This window comes from Bos indicus, chromosome 25, assembly GCF_029378745.1.
Source record: "Bos indicus isolate NIAB-ARS_2022 breed Sahiwal x Tharparkar chromosome 25, NIAB-ARS_B.indTharparkar_mat_pri_1.0, whole genome shotgun sequence".
Taxonomy (NCBI): Eukaryota; Metazoa; Chordata; class Mammalia; order Artiodactyla; family Bovidae; genus Bos; species Bos indicus.
The window spans coordinates 16,912,117-16,931,307 of record NC_091784.1 but is presented as its reverse complement, the minus strand read 5'-3'; the positions used below and the strand labels follow the sequence as shown (position 1 = coordinate 16,931,307).

At 44.1% G+C, this 19,191-nt stretch overlaps 1 protein-coding gene across 1 annotated transcript in view; it reads right to left on the bottom strand.

The window, feature by feature from the left end:
• Positions 1 to 19,191, bottom strand: part of XYLT1 (xylosyltransferase 1) — a 350,486-nt gene that overhangs the window by 36,483 nt on the left and 294,812 nt on the right. The window contains exon 6 of the mRNA XM_019987119.2: positions 16,636 to 16,716. Coding sequence (XP_019842678.2) covers positions 16,636 to 16,716 — 81 coding nt within the window. The remainder of the gene's footprint in view (positions 1 to 16,635; positions 16,717 to 19,191) is intronic.

Here is a 19,191-nt window from a genome sequence, read left to right as displayed (position 1 = left end):
TGCTTAGCCATGAAAGAGCTCAACCCAGAGTCCAAAAGAAATGGTCAAAACTACTGTCTCTCAGGGAAGGTCTTGGCCATAAAGCCATTTTTTGAGCACTACTACACGCTCAGTGCTGAGCTAGGGGGTCTGTGTGTAGTTTCTCATTTGACCTTCACAAGTGAGGCTGGTCTCTGTAACCCTATGAGGCAGGTACTATTATTATGCCCATTTTACAGATGAAGACACTGAGGCTTAGAGCGCTTAGGACATTTGCCTGCCCAGCACAGTTAGATGGCAACGATCATCTGCTACATCTGCTTCCACTTTAGAGGACTTCTGAAATCACCTTTTCATGCCACAGATGCATTGGAATTTGGTGAATACAGCTCTAGACCCTCATCTCAGAACAGTGCTTTTATTTTTAAATTTATTTTTAAAAATTAATCAGTAAACTATATTTATTTATAATACAGTGTTAGTTTCAGGCATATAGCAAAGTGATTTAGTTATACACACACACACACACACACACACACACATATATATTTCAGATTCTTTTCATTTACAGGCTACTGAAAGATATTGAATATAGTTTCCTGTGCTATACAGTAAATCTTTGGTTTGTTGATCATCTGTTTTACTTATAACTATCTGTTAATCCTATACTCCTAAATTTATCCCATTGCAGAATAATGCTTTTAAATACAACAAAAATACACAGTTACAAAATATTTCCATAAATACCAAAGTGATGGCATAGTAATTCACATGATTCTTGATTCATACACTATATAGAGGATTGCAAAATATTTTTAAAAACACCAAATTTATGATAATTACATGTGTTTTCTTTTTAACACATTTAATAATAAGATCTTGTAGTAGGTCTAAACACTATTGTAATTTTGAAGAAGAGGTGAGCATAAATGATATTTAGACATGGATGCATCAACTATAATGTGATTTGGGACTTATCTGCAGTCCAGTGGTTAAGACTCTGAACTTACAATGCAAGGGTCACGAGTTCAATCACTTGTTGGGGACACGACAGGAAGAATGGACAAAAAAAGGAAATATATGATTCCAACAGCAACTGCTAATACTATAATGGTTTGTTATCCTATATTTAGCTGGATCTCAATTAGCATTTAGTGAAAATTAAGATCCTTTTCTTCCTGGGCTTCCCTGATGGTCCAGTGGTAAAGAATCTGCCTGCCAATAGAGGAGACACGGGTTCAATCCCTGATCTGGGAAGATCCCACATGTCATGGAGCAACTAAGACTCTGCACCACAACTACTGAGCTTGTGCTCTAGAGCCTGGGAGCCACAGCTACTGAGCCCACGAGCTGCAACTACTGACTCTTGGGCACTGCAAATTAGAGAGTAGCCCCGACTCACTGAAACTAGAGAAAAGCCCACGGAGCAACAAGGACCCAGCACAGTAAAAAAAAAATAATAATTTTCTTCCTATTCAAAGTCACAGACCCCTAAATTCTATCCATGAACCTCAGATTAATAACTCCTCCTCTAGGACACACACACACACACACGTGTGCACACACACAGGATTCTTCGAGGCAGACAAGGCAAATTCGCCATTCCCTAATTTACAGACACAGAAATCAAAGGTCAAAGAGCTCGTAAGGTGCATAGGGCTGTTGGGAGGGTGGACAGAGCTAGGGCCAAGACTTCTGGCCCAAACTCTCAGTTCATTTTCACTTAGCATTAATTTCATACCTACTATGTGCCAGGCACGGGCTGGCCCTGGTGGAAGGCAAGGAGAAGCAAAGATGATCCCTGCTCCTCAGGAGCTGGTTGTCTCCTTGGGAGTTTATAATTTACAAGTTTTCTGATCTTGTTGCTCTTTCAGATCATACAACATAAAATCAACCATTTAAAAGCATATAATTCAACAGCATTAGTTCATCTGCAATCGTCATCTTTACCTGGTTTCAAAATAGTTCATCACCCTTAAAGGAAACCCCCATCCTCATCAGCAGTTACTTCCTACTCTGCTTCCCTCCAGATCCTGGCCATCCATCTATGGATTTACCTAGTCTGGATATTTCATAGAGATGGAATCACACAAGGTGTGCCCTCTTCCAGCTATCATCGTGTTTTCAAGGTTCCTCCACATTGCAGCACATATTGGTACTTCATCTCCTTCTGTCTGTCTGCCTGGCATCCATTCCTTGCTTTTGTGGGAACCGCACCTTGATTTTATTTTGGACATTCACCCTCAACTCTCAGTTCACTTGGTTTGCCTCAGCCCCAGCACCAGGGGTGGGGACATGACTCGGCTTGATCAACCAGAGTATACCACCTGCTTGGCTGCCATAATTGCTTCAGGGATGGGAGAACAAGTCAAGCTGAGTCTGAGACTGGGTTCTGGATTTTTGCTGAAAAAACTAGGAAGGAAGGCTTTTCTTGGGGATTTTTGTCTGGAAGAATGTAAGCTGAGGGTTGCAGGCAGCCATCTTGTCACCATGTGGATAGAGGTTATCTGACCATGAAGGTATCACAAAAACAAAGAGAGAAAAGAGAGAGAGAGGAGGTGCTTCTGTGGCTGCTGATGCTAAGTCACTTCAGTCATGTCCGATTCTGCACAACCCCATAGACGGCAGCCTACCAGGCTCGCCCGTCCCTGGGATTCTCCAGGCAAGAACACTGGAGTGGGTTGCCATTTCCTTCTCCAATGCATGAAAGTGAAAAGTGAAAGTGAAGTCGCTCAGCTGTGTCCGACTCTTCATGACCCCATGGACTGCAGCCCACCAGGCTCCTCCATCCATGGGATTTTCCAGGCAAGAGTACTGGAGTGGGGTGCCACTGCCTTCTCCAAGAGAGGAGATAGACACAGACAAAGCTTCAATGACTTTGCTTGAGACCCTGGATCTTGCAGTCCCTGACTCACCGCCAGACTTGTCAGTAATGTGCTTAAGGCATTTTGGAATAGGGTTCTATCATTTGCAATGGAAGAAGTCTGGACTAGTACATTCCTTAACGATTTCACCTTTATCACTACTGTGATGGATGCAAATGTTCTTAGCCTCCAGGTAGAGTAGGTAGCCATGGCTGTGGCACATTAGGGCCACTTTTCCACTAGGCCGGGCTGCATCCCCCATTGCGTGTCTACAGGTTTTTGTGTCTCCATGACAGATCTCACCTCTGTCTTCACATTAGAGTTGCCTGTCTCCTCCAAGACAGATGCTGCACTAGAACTGACCCAAACTTCCTCGTTTCTGCCTACCTTACAGGTACTGGAACACTGCAAGGCAGCTGTACAGTATAGTAGCTGGAGATGGTCCCACCCTTCTGGCCACTCTCAGTTCTAGAAAGAATCTCTCCCACTGAGCCTCCCACAAATCTGCCAGAGGGAACTGCCTGAAACCTCACTAATAAACCCACACCCATAGCACTTTCTTCTGCACAAATAGAGGACCTGCCCCCAGACACTGGTCACTCACTGAGCACAATGGTGTAATAGATTTAATTCTTAGGAAAACTTGATGCTAGTGTGATAAAAATGGTGATTACAATGATGCTGGTGGTGAAGAGACTTAATTCTGTTAAAATGTGCTTTGCATCTCATCACAACGTGACTCTACCAGTAACCAGCTGGGTGAGTTTGTAAAATAATGACCTTGACTAATGTCCCCCATGGGAAGCTGACAAAGTTGGGCTAGGTCTAGGTTGTAAAATTAAATGCCTACAGGGATCAGACAAATAATGTAAGTGTGTGAGGTAGGCTGAGTATACGATAACAGTGTAGGTAGAATCAGCAAAGATGTAGAGAATGCATTTTCTAAAAGAATTTCAAATCCCTTAAAAAAAATTCTGATAAATAAGACATACCCCTAGGCTGAATCCAGCCCACAGACCACCAGTTGTAATAATGATGAGTTAGGTAGTCTCCAAGGTACTGTTTAGGCTGGATGATTCACAAGCTAGAATCAAGATTTCCAGGAGAAATATGAACAACCTCAGTTATGCAGATGATACCACCCTAATGGCATAAAATGAAGAGGAACTAAAGGGCTTCTTGTTGAAGGTGAAAGAAGAGAGTGAAAAAGCTGGCTTAAAATTCAACTTTCAATAAACCAAGATCATGGTATCTAGTCCCATCACTTTATGGCAAACAGATTAGGAAAAAGTGGAAACAGTGACAGATTTTCTTTTCTTGAGCTCCAAAATCATTGCTGACTCTTGCTCCTTGGACGGAAAGCTATAACAAACCTAGATAACATGTTGAAAAACAGAGACATCACTTGCTGACAAAGTTCCCTACAGTCAAAGCTATGGTTTTTCCAGTAGTCATCTACAGATGAGAGAGTTGTACCATAAGGAAAGCTGAGTGCTGAAGAATTAATGCTTTCAAAATGTGGCACTGGAGAAGACTCTTGAGAGTCCCTTGGATAGCAAGGAGATCAATCCTAAAGGAAAAACAATCAATCCTAAAGGAAATCAACCCTGAATATTCATTGGAATGACTGATGCTGAAGCTCCAATACTTTGGCCACCTGATGCTGGAAAAGATCGAGGGCAATAGAAGAAGGGGGTGACAGAGGATAAGATGGTTTGATGGCATAACCGACTTGATGGACATGAGTTTGAGCAAGCCCCGGGAGTCGGTGATGGACAGGCAAGCCTGGCATGCTGCAGTTCACGGGATTGCAAAGAGTTGGACACAACTTAGCGACTCAACAACAACAAGGGACTTAGCTGTGACATTCTTAAGTCACTCTTATACCAAGGAAGAGGGTGTGGGGCAAGCACTAGATGGATGCATGGGATCCCAGAGGAGGCTGAGAACTTTTCTGAAGACACACAGGGCAGAAGCCAACCAGAAGACCCAGGTTTCCAATGTCCCTGGTCCTGACCTTTCCCTAACATTTTCTTTCCAAGTGTAAAATTCACTATCCTTAGCAAAGCCATGTTCTCTCTGGGGAGCGACCTGGTAAAAGGTTTTCAATATACCCACAATGGCACTTACTGACACCAAACTTGGCTATAACTGATTCACTGAAGGAAGACACTGAGGGAAGGAAAAGAAAATCCTATCTCGACTCTGGCGGGTGCCAATTAGATGATAATGTCCGGTGGGTACACTTAACTGTGCTTAAACCTTTAAATTTTAGATACTTTATCAAAACTTTCATGGTAATCAAGACAACTGAGGGAGAGAGAGAGAAGAAATACAGGTGGGATGACATGCAAAATTTTTCTTTCCATGGACCAGCTTTTTAATTTCATGTTCCATTAGATTGGATAACAGCATCATCTTGCAATTTTAATGTGATGTCCCAGACTGCAATATCCAAATACAATATTTATGCAGTAATCTCCAAAATAAAATATTTACAGGGTTTGGGAGATTGACTGCTGTACTTACTGCCTTCAAAACCGATAAGCTGCAAAAGCATGCTTCAGTTAATTATGAGTAAATAGAGATCACAGATTTCCCAGGTCTCAGAAAAGTTCCTGGGTTGAAAGGGGCTACCAGGAACTTAGGTCTGGACTGAGAGAAGATGGAAGAGGCCCAGAGTGTGGGAATCTATCAGGCAAAAACAATCAAGCTGTTTAGGCAGTGATTTTGCTGTTTACCCCCCCATGTGGATTTACCATAATTTGAAAAGATAAAGGCTGGAAACCAAAGTAAGTTTGTGAACATCTGGGTGAATCTTTCATCAATGTTGGCTCACCAGGAAAAGGCACATGGCTCTCCCACCTGAGGGATGGAGGGAAGCTGTGCAGCAACAGGCCCATTACACAGAAGATGGCCAGTGATGCTGTCCCCTCTTTAGTTTTGTTTATGACCTAGTTACCTGGGAAACCTAGGGTCAACAGGAGATATCCTAGAAGAACAGACACGAAGAGGGTCTGGTACCAATGCTGTCTCTGCACTCACTGAGGTGTGGGGCTGATTTACCCTCTCTGAATGCCAGTTGCCTCACCTGTAGGATGAGCCCATGACACCTGTTCTGACAAGCTCCCAAAGCAGCTGCAAAAGTGTGATGCATGATATTTACAAAATTCCTTGCAAAGTGTTTGGTAAGACTCAACCCAAACAATGGGCCGACCCAATCATAAGTTCCTTTTTTCATAGACATGACACCCCTCCCCAATCCTCCTTTGGTGTTTTATTTTTCTCCATAACACTTCACTTTCTAATACAATGCACAAGGTATCTATTTCATTTATTGCCTTTTCTACTACTGGACATAAGGCCCAAGAGGGCAGAAATATTTGTCTTTTTTTTTTCTGAACTTTTTATTTTCTTTGGGGGTATAGCTTATTAACCATGTTGTGAAGTTTCAGGTGAACAGTGAAGAGGTTCAGCCACACACATGCATGTACCCATTCTCCCCCAAGCTCCCCTCCCATAGGACACATAACACTAAGCAGTGTGTACATGTCCATCCCACACTCCCTCACTATCCTTTCCCCATTTTTGTCTCTTTTTGATCACTGTGGTATCCCTAGTGCCTAGAACAGTGTCTAGCACAGTGCCTAGCATACAGCGTGTGCCCAATAAATATGTTGAGTGAATGAAAAAAGGGAAGAATAACATCAATATCTGTCAGGCAGTCAGGATGTAGCTGCTGTTGGTTAACCAGGTATCAAAATTTTCTAACACACATTTGACAGGTGAAGGAACTGAATCACAGGAAAGTTAAGTAATTTCTCCAAAGTCACATAGCGATCAGGTTAGGACTTGAATTCGGGTCTGAATGAATCCAATGCCAATGCTTTCCTACTTTCCCGTTCTTCATCCCAAGTCACTGGGGTCCCTCCAAAAGGACTCAAATGAAGGATCTGAGAACTTGTTCTTCCTCAAAAAGACAGAGCCCAGAAATTAGTGAACCAAGAGAAAATGGCTCATTGCTGGTTGGAAGAGGCTTCTTGCCAGACCTTACAAGGAACTTCTGTCTTCAGGCTACTTGAGGGCAAACATGGGATAGTTTGCATTTGATTTTATCTCCTGGGCTCTCAGGAATGGTTTGTCTTCCTGAGATTTGTCTCTACTGCCACAATATGGGACAAAGTCATAGCTAAATGTGATTCTGCTGGGACGTCACAAGGACCAGGTGAGTATCAGAGTTAATCAGATGGAGGGTGGCGAGGGGTTCTGAATCTCCCCCAGGGGAGAAAAAGTTAGCTAAGAAAGTAATCTGTAGCCTTTGAAAATGGCCCCAGAAAGACAGACGCTAAAGAAATCTCTCAATTCAGTTAATTCCCTGGCTACAATCTCGGCATATTCATCAAGTGTGGAATTATTCCAGAACTGTCTTGTCGTATAATGAATTCTGAAAGGAAGAACTCTGCCCCTCAGATTTTACAGCATGTTTGAGCAAGAAGAAATCTCAGCAATTAGTTAATATAACTATCTATAGATAAAAATCCCCAACACACTGAGGCCCAGGGAGGATGTATGAGCCAAGGTCATCCAAAGTCACACAGCCTATAAAAATACTTCTTTTCTTTTCTTGTCCAGTGATATGTCACTGAACCCAGATTACTCTTCAGTATAAGTACAACCTAAGCATTTCAGTTTAAACACAAAATCATGAAGCAAAGCATGAAAACACAGTGTTTGAAGTCAGCCAGCTAGTGAAGGGCCCACACAAAACAGCCATGGGACACAGGGGCCGAACTTGGGGCTCTGGAGCCAGAATATTTGGTACAAGTCCTGGATCTGCCATTAACCTTGGGCAACCTGAATACAAGACACCTCAGCTTCTAATGGGAAACAGTGATCATCATAATACCTGTCTCACAGAGTTTAAATGCGATTATATTTTATATGGAGAGGGCTTAGTGTAGTACTCAGCATTTAGCAAGTGCTTGGTCCATCTAGTCAAAGCTATGGCTTTTCCAGCAGTCATGTATGGATGTGAGAGTTGGACTATAAAGAAAATTGAGCACTAAAGAATTGATGCTTCTGAACTGTGGTGTTGAAGAAGACTCTTGAGAGTCCCTTGGACTGCAAGAAGTTCCAACCAGTCAATCCTAAAGGAAATCAGTCCTGAATATTCATTGGAAGGACTGATGCTGAAGCTGAAGCTCCAATAATTTGGCCACCTGATGCAAAGAACCGACTCATTGGAAAAGACCCTGATGCTGGAAAAGCTTGAAGGAAGGTGGAGAAGGGGACGGGAGAGGATGAAATGGTTGGATGGCATCACCAACTCAACGGGCATGAGCCTGAGTAAGCTCCAGTAGTTGGTGATGGACAAGGAAGCCTGGCATGCTGCAGTCCATGGGGTCGCAAAGAATTGGACACAACTGAATGAAGATACTTAACATTTTCCATCATCAAGCTATAAAATTAAAACTTCAATCGCTCCTCTTCTGTATTCTAGGACTTTGTAGACAGGCATGTGTAGGGCACGTCAGGGCTAAGGAGAAACCCTTTATGTTCTGAAAAGCAATTTCATTTCAGCACCAAGGACAGAAACCCAGTGCCTCCACAGTGAGTCTCCTGTGATGCTCTTGGTTGTGGTGGCAGATGTGACAAGCTTCACATGTACCCTGATTCTGTCTGAGAACCACAAATATGAAACCCTCCCATCTTTCCAAGGCACAAGTCAGTGAGGATTCAGGTCATTAAGTTCCTAAATTTGCAGCTCCATAAGGGGTCCACTGGCCATTTCTCACATGCCAGTATGGGTTATGCCCTTTCCTGACCTGGGCTGGAGTCATCTGTCAGTCCCTACTCTGCAGTAGTTGGAAGACCAAAAGAGTCATTTGCTCATTCAGCAGCTCTCCAAGTCTATGTGCTGAGAATATGGTTGTAAAGGAGATGGACATGAGCCCTGTCCTTCTGTCTCTTCTAGAATGAGAGGTAAATCAGTAATATTTATCATTTATTGAGCACTTACTACTTTCTAAGTCCTATTCCTTGCACTTAAAGTATATTCTCTCATTTAGTCTTCATCACAATCCTATGAGAGCTCGTTTTACAAGAACAAAGATACAGAGAGGTTAAGTAATTTTCCCAAGGCTACACACCTGGTCAGTGGTAAGGGAGGGATTCAAACCTAGCAGTCAGGCTCTGGATTCCACACTCTTTACCACAAGGCTGTAAAACTGTTCTAATAAATAAGTAAGTAGTCATAAAGAGCTACAAAATACATGAACATATAATTAGACATTTGTGATAAGTGTTATACAGGAAAACAGAGTGCAGTGTCAGAAAATAAAGAGACAGGGACTTAATTAGTGAAGATTGTTGGGGAAGATTTTGCTGAGGAGGCGACCCTGACAAGAAGGATGAGAAGGAATCAGTCATCTGAAGAGTTGTGGGGAAGAGCTTTATAGGAGACAGAAATAGTGTGTGCAGGAGCCTGAATGAGTGAAGAGAAGCTAAAGTGGTGGGAGTGAGGGCTACAGGGAGAAGCTCAGCTTCACCACCTCACGTAAGAGGAGACCAGCCACAGGAGAGGCAGGTCTGACCTGACTGGTGGAAGGAGCATGTCCTCCATAAGAACATGTGGTTTGAACGTGGCAGGAAACTCCACGATGAACATACTCAGGGAATCAGTGTAGCACAGTGGCCTGGAGTCTAGACCCCGGAACCAGACCACCTGCGTTCAAATCTGTTTCCCCATTCCCAAACTGTATGTTGTTTAATCTCTCTAGCCTCGATGTTCCCATGTAGAAAATGGGCATGATACTAACTGTGCTTATATCATGGGATTGTTGTGAGAATTGAAAGAATTAATATCTATAAGGCATTTAGGACAGTATCTGCACACAGTAAACCCTATATTACATACACTCCGGGTGAAGAAAGTTGACTTGAGTTTCACATTCAGGAATGAAAGAAAAACCATTCTAAGCAGAAATGCAGACTCAGGGCCCAAATCCTGGAACCAAGAACCCCAGGTTGGGTGACCCATGCTCTTTATAGTACTCAGGGCCTGAATCAGCTTGTGCCTCTGAGAGTCTAAAGGTCCACTGAGGACTAATTGATTTTCCCTATTTTAAATTTCACACAAATTTAAAAACAATATCTACTGCATTACATTCTAATTATGAAAGTAATGTAGGCCTCCCTAGGCATGGAACACAAAGATAAGGCAAAAAAGGAAATGAAAAAACATACTCTTTATCTCAGAGATGACAGTGCACAAACTTGTCTTCTAGTCTTTGGTCTAACTTCAACATGTATTGTTTCGAAAACAGAAAAGTTCTAAAGTTGACTTCAAAACTCATGAGGAGGCCCACAGAGCTGTGTACACAGCTTTGCGCGGGTGCCTGTGTGATGCTAAGCTTTATTTTGACATGGCTGCCATAACTGGATTAAACAAAGTGAACATGCAAACAGCGATAAACTCACCAGTTGGGTTTAAGGAAAGAGAGAGGGGAATGCAATCTGCTTTCCCCATTGGAGATGAGATATTAATTATCTCCTCCCATCAATCATGGTGCTACAAGACAGATGGGGAGAGAGTTCTCCTGATAAGCAAGCTGGCACCAACGGGCCTCCTGAAAGCAGATTTGCTTGGAGGAGGTTCCTGGCCAGGCTCTCGATGGATTTGCCAATTTTTGGTTAAACAGTTGCCTGTTTATACATCAAGGGAGCTTTGGGCCCGAAGATTAGTTCAATGTCAGAGAGAAGAGCTGGCGAATCTGCTTAGCTGCCATTCTGATGCCAGCGGGGCACCACCACGTCTAGCAGGTGGATCCCAGACCTGGGAACAGGAAGAAACTTGTTTATGCCACTTGTGACCTGAGAGCTGGGACCCTTCCTAGCTTCCTTCTGGTCTAGGCTTTTTACATTTGAAATACTAGATCTTTCTCTAAGAACTGTAAAAAGTGTTTCTAAAATGTTAATCATGTGGATACACACCATCTTCAAGGTTTTTCAGCCCTGTCCCCATCGCCACCTCCATCATCACCACCGTCATCAACTTATTATGCACACCTAACTATTCCAAGAGCTTATCCACATATCCCCTGCTTTAATTCTTGCAGCAGTTCTAGGAGGGTGGCTTTATTATCATTCTTCCCATTTTGCAGATAAAGAATCTGAAGCACAAGTGATTGATTTAACTTACCCAGGGCCACACACCTGATGAGTGCTTAGCATGTGAACCCTGGCAGTCTGGTTCCAGAACCTGGATTCTTAACAGCTATGCTATAGGCTTTACGAACTCTGTATGGGACTGCCCTCAATATTTTTTTTTTCTAAACCAACTTTAGATAGCTTCAACTGTTCTTTTTTTTTTTTTTTTTTTAACTTAATCTTATTCTAAGCATAATATCTGTGAAGTACTGGATTAATTATATAAATTTTTGTTGATGCACATAAACTCAATACAAATTCTCCCATGACACTCCTTCATGAACTCCCCCAAATAATCTCACGTGTGGATCATGAACACAATTTAGGAGAGGCTGACTCTAGAAAGTAGGGGATGGGCTGATTTTCCTCCCTTGTTCATTTAAAAAATAATTCTGCTTAAAATCAGTAGAATTTTGCTCTTTCAGCTGCACACCCTAAGAACTCAAAGTAACAGGTCCTCTCAGATGTAGTCACTAAAATGCGGTGATAACAGTCAGACCAAACCAGGCTCCAATACCAGCTGTGTGGAACCTGGAGCAAGTTAAACAACTTTGCAAGCCTCAGTTGTACTCATCTCTGAAATGGGATAACACACTGAAAAGCACCTGGCTAGATGCTTCCTGTGGTCTGTGAGGCTACTCAGTCCTCCACAATCCCTACATCACTGGATCTTATGTGATCCAGACAATCCCCCCATGTCTGGATCTTATAAAGAGGAGAACATGAAGGCATGGAGAATCGAAGCCGTTTGTCAGAGTGCCCTGGCTATCACAAGCTGAGCTGGCATTTTGACACAGGTGTCTGGACTCCAGGGCCCATGCTGTTACCAATACTCCACACTATGCCCCAAGACTGAGCCCTGGGATCCTGGTGACCTTAAATTATTTGGGCACTGACACCAACCAAGGCCAGAAAGTCTCAGAAACTATTCTGGCTAAGGGAAATAAGTTTTTCTTTCCATCTCCCTGTAAGAGGTCCCATACTCTGAGATTTGATCAGTCTACCAAGATCTGGGGGAACTTCTCTGATGCTCTCTGAGCAGAAACCAGGAGTTCTGGGGATGTTTGCCAAGACCTGCTTATTCAGGGCACCTGCTTCTGCTAGCCCTGCAGAGATTATCTGGGAAAATGATAACTGCGCTGCATGTCTTTCAATATGTCTAGCCACTTGATTTTTGGAGGAATACAAGGAAATAGAGTGAACACTACACTCTCCTTCATTTAATTATAGGAACAGTCAGGACCAATTGGGCAGCTATTAAAATACTAGTTTGCCTTTATGCCATCTCTTAGCAGCGGGAGCTGGAAGTCCAAATTGACTGCTAAAGACGAGTTAGGGACAGAAGGTCAAAACTGCTATTAGAAACCACGCGGGATTAAAAACGGAGGCACCCTGTGGCCTATTTTGTATCTCACTGCTTGCTTCTGTCTCTCTCCATCTTCCCGTCTTTTATACTCTCTGCCTCTGTCACATTGTCTTTGCAAGGGCTGGTCCTGAAGCATGGAACATCAGAATGCGAGGGCATTTGGAGATCATCTCATTCAACCACTGCATTTGTCCAACAGAGTGAAGCCCAGAGAAGCAGAGTGGCTGCTCCGAAGCCACCCAGCATATTGGAAGAAAGCAGGACCCAAGCACAGATGGGCTGCATCATGCAGGCTTCTGAGTCTGGGCTCTGGGGACACATTCCTCTAGGCCTGAGTCCTAGCCCTGCCCTTGCTGTGTGAGCGTAAGCAAGTCACTTCACTTCTCTGAGTCTCAGTGTCCTCATCAGTAAAATGAGGCTAATATGTTGAGAAGGGTCACCATCTGAAGCCAGAAAATTAAACCCACACAAAGGGAAAGAGAACTAATGGAAGTTAAGTTAAAGGGTAAGGGTGGTCAAAAGGAACAAACTTCCAGTTATAAAATAAATACGGTCGAGGGCTGTAATGTATAACATGGTGACCACAGTTAATAATACCATATTGCATATTTGAAAGTTGCTATGATCTTAAAATTTCTTATCATGAGAAAAAACTAACTATACGTGGTGATGGATATTAACTAGACATATTGTGGTGGTGATTTTATAATATATGCATATATTGAATGCTATGGCTCAGACAATAAAGAATCTACCTGCAATGCAGGAGACCCAGTTTTAATCCCTGGGTTGGGAAGCTCCCCTGGAGAAGGAAATGGCAACCCAGTTCAGTATTCTTGCCTGGAGAATTCCATGGACAGAGGAGCCTGGTGGGCTACAGTCCATGGGATCAGAAAGAGTTGGACACAACTGAGCAACGAACACATTCACCTTCATACCTGACACTAATATGTCAGTTATACCTCAATTAAAAAAAATATTTCTGCTAGTGAACTACCTGACTACTTGATGTGCTGTGTTTGCTTTATTTTAACCCTCTCCAGACCAATAAGAAATAATTTTCAAAAGAACTAACAGAGTCTGGGCTTGACGATATCATTTGAACTGCTTGATTCAGCAATGCCCAAAGTCAGATACTAGTGTTTTAGTTGAATCATCCAATAACTTCCTTTACCCTTTAATCAAGTTTAAGCTGAGTTTCTGTCATTTCCCACCAAAAAAAAAAAAAAAAAAGAGTTTTTCCTAACATACAATCAGTGCAGAACCAGAGCCAAACCTCGCCCAGGGTGCCCCTGTGGGTGACACAAGGGAAGATGTGCATGGTTAGGCTTGTTCTCACAGCAGGGAGCCCTCAGCTGCCAAAGAGGAGACAGTGGCGGCTGATGGCTCATTTTACTATTAAACCCTCAATTCATCTAAGTGAGTGAATCCTGGCTGAGGACTCATGCATGAGTGTTGGAACTTGTGAGCTCTTCTGTCCAGAGAGCCTTGGGTTTTAGGGTTTTAGAGGGAGGTGCAAGCGATATCTCCTGAGCCTGAGTCTTTACCCTGCTCTGTATCCTTCTGTGCCATTTGGGTAACACCTGTCAACTCTGGAGGCACATCAACTGGACAAGACGTACTCACAAAACTCAAAGGCACAACCCTGGCCTGTACATCGACTATTTATTTCTCCCGCCTGCAGTATTTCAGTCTGATGTTTATCATCAATGACACCACCACCACCATCACCATCATCACCACCACCATCACCACCACCACCCCACCATCACCATCACAGGGATTTATGATGTGCCAAATGCTTTATACACAGCATCTCATTCAATCCTTCCAATGATCTCATGAGTATAAGTCCATTAATATGTCCATCATACAGATAAGGGAAGAGGCTCAGAGAGGTTAAGTCACCAGTCCAATGCAACACAGCCAGGACATGGTAGATCAGGGCTTCAACCCAGGAGATATGACTCCCAAAATTCACAATCTTAACCTCTGTGCCATACCCAGTTCTTAGCACAGTGCCTGGAAATAGCAGACAGAGAATAAATACTGAGTAGGCTAGAACAACAATACTAGGGTGGATGTAATTTAGACACAAGTTTATCAACTTACAGTGGATTTTTTGTTCTCATGATGTAACTTTGCACAAACCATGTATTATAAATAATAAGGGTCTTCATTCTCTATCTAAGGGTGGGGAACCAAAATCTGGGCTAGTTCTGATAACTTACCACCTCCATGGAATCTGAGTGACTATAAAAATAAAGCTGGATCCTGTGTGAAAAGGGGCCAGCAGAGTGATAGGCACTTAGCAGGAACACAGTACACTATATGGCTATAGTGTATTACAGTGTACATCTTCTTTATCCACCCAGGTTTGTCCAGCTTAGTGGCCAAAACATGCTATACTAATCTGTGCTAATTTACAGAGCATCCTCAAGTCTAGGGGTTGCTATTAAATGTAAAGAATGCAGACTGTCAGTTGGACAAGATGGATCCAACAGACAGTTGGATGAAGTCAAAGTCAAAATTAAGGAAAGTGATGCAACCCAAGGATTTGGGGATTACTTCTTGAAAACTTGGGAAATGGAGCCCACTGCTTGCCTCTGTCTCTCCCTGCTGTGGATATCTGGGCAAAGTGGATCACAGAGCCAGCCAGAAAGACACCTCCAGCAGCAGCAGTGGAGAACACCAACAGCAGAGATGGGCAAACTGAAGGGCATTGGGACCAGGTAGGGGAGAAGGCAGCAAGAACTGCAGGGTCCTGTAGAACACAGGCTTTGTCTAAGACAATACAACCTTCATGAGAAAATTCAGGCACAGAGTAAGTGGACATTTAAGTGGATCTTTTAAGATGAGCTGGAAACATTGCTATTTTTTTAAATGGGGCTATTAATCTTCAGATGAAGCACCTGAATTAAACAGAACAAAACCAGAACCAAGGCCAAACAGAACACGTTAACATGCTAAAATTATCCTGTGAACTGTCAGATTAAGTTCTGAGTTCAACGCTAGAAAAATGTTCTAAGATGGCAGAGCCCTATGGTTGATTCATGTTGATGTATGTCAGAAACAAACATAACATTGTAGTGCAATTATCCACCAATTAAAAATAAATAAGCCTTTTTAAAAAGCTGGCAGAGTGATCCTGAGTGGGTTTGTAATGGTTTTTTCTTTCTAGATGGTGAAGCAGATCATGTGATCTCTCCTACAGAGGGCGCTCAAGACTGTAGCCCTTCTAGCAGAGGGCCACAGAGATTTAGACTCAACTCAAAGGGAAATCAACCCTGAATGTTCATTGGAAGGACTGGTGCTGAAGCTGACCCTTCAATACTTCTGCCACCTGATGCGAAGAACTGACTCATTGGAAAAGACCCTGATGCTGGAAGGATTGAAGGCAGGAGGAGAAGGGGATGACAAAGGATGAGATGGTTGGATGGCATCACCGACTCAATGGACATGAGTTTGAGTAAGCTCTGGGAGTTGGTGATGGACAGGGAGGCCTGGCGTGCTGCAGTCGATGGGGTCGCAAAGAGTAGGACATGCCTGAGCGACTGAACAACAACAACAACGAGGGGGTCTGTAGCGATGCTGTTTGCTTCCCTCAGTTTAAGTGAGAGAGGCACAAAGGATTCTGCTGCCTCAAATCCCTGCCCACAACTTAGACAGCAAGAGTGAGGCAATGGTGAAGGCACAGGGCGGGAAGTTGGTTTCCTTGACTCCAACTCCCTTCTGGTGTGAGACTTTCAATTTCCTACTTGAAAGTAAATTCCATGAGAGTGAGGATTTTGTCTCATTCACCTCTAGAAGGGTGCTTGGCACACGTTTGGCCCCATGTGAATATTTGCTGAATGACTGGCAAACCGAATGTATGTTCATGGGACATCATGAACTTGAACTATGGGCCTCGGTCTTCCTCCCAATAAAATGAGTATAAAATGATTACCCTACTTTCCTCAGAGGACTGCCATGAGAACACAGGCTCATGGAAATGCTTATATGACATGATGAGACACATTTGCCGTTCTCTCTGTTTCTGGCTGGCAGGAGAGACCACTTCAGATTCTGCACAGGAAGGGCCAAGGCCCAGCCGTGCCATGCCTCTCTCCCGTCCTCAACTTATTTCTGGTTGCATCAAACCAGTCTAGAAGGAAGCCCCCAAATGATGACTCAGATTTCATTTCTCTTTTGCACAAGGGTAGAGGGAAGATATACTACCTTGCATTGTCCCGGCCATGCGACTTCAAGAAATTCATGTCTCGGTATCGGGAGAGAAATGCCACCAGCTGGTCATTTGTCCTGTGGAAGCAAACCAAGAGGAAAGTCAGAGCCTCCAGAGACCATGGACACTTGTGACTGGCTCCCTTCTTTGTCACAGCAACCACATCCCCTCCTTCATTTATACCTTGCAAGGTGCATGAGGCATCTTCTTTCATGTACCTCCATCACCAAGTTTACCAAAGTATGCTAAAATGGACTGTTTGTATGTTTGTGTCCTACACACTCCCATATGCTGTGAACTCCTTGAGAATTAGTGTAGTGTCTTACTTGTTTTGGAATCCCCAGGACCCAGCACTGGGATTGGCAAACAATAGGACATCAGTGAATATCTCGGTGGCAGATACAAAGTAACCTCAGGGCCTTTGCTCTCACTGTGCCTGGCTGTGGTTTTTCCAGTAGTCACATATGGATGTGAGAGTTGGACTATAAAGAAAGCCGAGCACTGAAGAATTGATGCTTTTGAACTGTGGTGTTGGAGAAGACTCTTGAGAGTCCCTTGGACTGCAAGGAGATCCAACCAGTCCATCCTAAAGGAGATCAACCCTGATTATTCATTGGAAGGACTGATGCTGAAGCTGAAACTCCAATATTTTGGCCACCTGATTGGAAGAGCTGACTCACTGGAAAAGACTCTGATGCTGGGAAAGATTGAAGGCAGGAGGAGAAGGGGATGACAGAGGATGAGATGGTTGGATGGCATCACTGACCCAGTGGACATGTGTTTGAGTAAACACCAGGAGTTTACTGGTGATGGACAGGGAGGCCTGGCATGCTGCAGTCCATGCGGTTGCAAAGAGTCAGACATGACTGAGCGACTGAACTGAACTGAACTGAACTGTGCCTGGGAAATTCTGCCCCATATCTTTCTATGTCTGCTCTTGTCATCCAGATTTCTTTTCAAATGTCACCTCATGAAAAAGGCTGTTTTTAGGTCCCCAACCTAAAGCAGCACCCGCTCCCCTTCACTTAACATATCACTCTATTTACATATGATCTCATCACCATCTGAAAGGGCTAAATTTGCTTACATTAGGATGTAAGCTCCATGAGGACAGAACCTAATCAAACTCGCTCATCACTGGCACATAGTAGGAGGTACAGTAATCATAGTAGGAGGTACAGCAATGCTTGCTGGATGAGTGGATGACTAACGGTGAGATGAGTTTAAAGTGACGCCTTCAAATGCACTTTGAGAAACGAATGCATCGATGAATGAATGAATGCTAAATCCTCCCTAGCCCCTGGGCTACTGATTGAGAGAGCTTTAAGAAATATGAAGTGCAATACAAACAGGTGACATCGTTCCCAGCATTGTTATCCCAAATTTATCGCCATCAATCTCAGCACTAGCAGTGTAGTCACAGCTAATCAGCTTGTGCATACAGCTGTGACAGTATTTTAAAAGGCAGTCACACGGGTCTCCATCTGCCAGAAACGCAGTCGCCTCTTACGCTGAATAAACCCAAACAGGTAAATGGTGCTGAAGTGACAGCTCCTTTATCATCAGCTTCTCTGCTGGGGGTAGGGGGGGTTTACTTAGAAGGAAAGGGTTAACCATCCTTTCAAATTGGGAGAACAGGTGAAGGTGCATCTCTGGGAAGAGAAAGGAGGCTAGAACTTTGTGGGGGGTGGGGGTGGGGCAGGTGGGTGCCTCAGAAAGCGATGCCTGCACTCTGGAAGCAGAAGGGGCTGGAGATAGATCTCAGCTCCATTCCCGACCCTGTTGTGTGTCCTAGGGTAAGTCATTCAACCTCTGAGTGACAGCCTTCACCTGGCTGCCCTGCACAAAGTAGATATACACGCTGATGGATAACTGGGTACATGAGGGCATACAGTAGGTGCACAATAAATGTAAGGTGCTCTGCTCTGGCCTCTCACCAGCCTATAGGGGCCGCTCCCAGCCATCCCTCCCTCTCTCTTTTCCCTGCATCACCCGAAGTCGCGCCACGCCAAGCCCCTGCTCTCTGATTGGCCAACTCTTGTTGACCAACTCATAATTCCAGCGGAGGGGGGACAGAGCAGTTAGGAGATGCTGCAGCAGAACCCAGCACTGCCGACAGCCGGTCCTAGTGTGGAAATCAACCACTTCAAAACCTGCCGTTCTAGTGGCTGGCAAATGCCAGAAAAACCTCGCATGTCTGCAACAAGGTAAATCCACACGGGCACAACCGCAGACAGCTTAGCCCTGCGGATATGCGCAAGGGTGCAGCCTGGGGACGCAGACAGAAAGCCAAGCCCACGTGTCCGCGCCCACGTGGAGCATCTCCGCAGGCGGGCAGGGTGAAGCCCAGGCGTGCCTCACGCCCAGTGATGGAGAGCGGTGGGCAAAGGGCTTCTTGAAGGTCCTGGAGAGGTGGAAACTAAACCAGCCTGGAAAGGAAATTAAGCAACCTCTCTTTCCAAATCACAGAGGCCTGTTCCAGCTCCATGGCTTAGAGGTGCCTCTTTACCAACCCCTTCGCCACTCTCTGCGACAGTTCATTATTGTCCTCC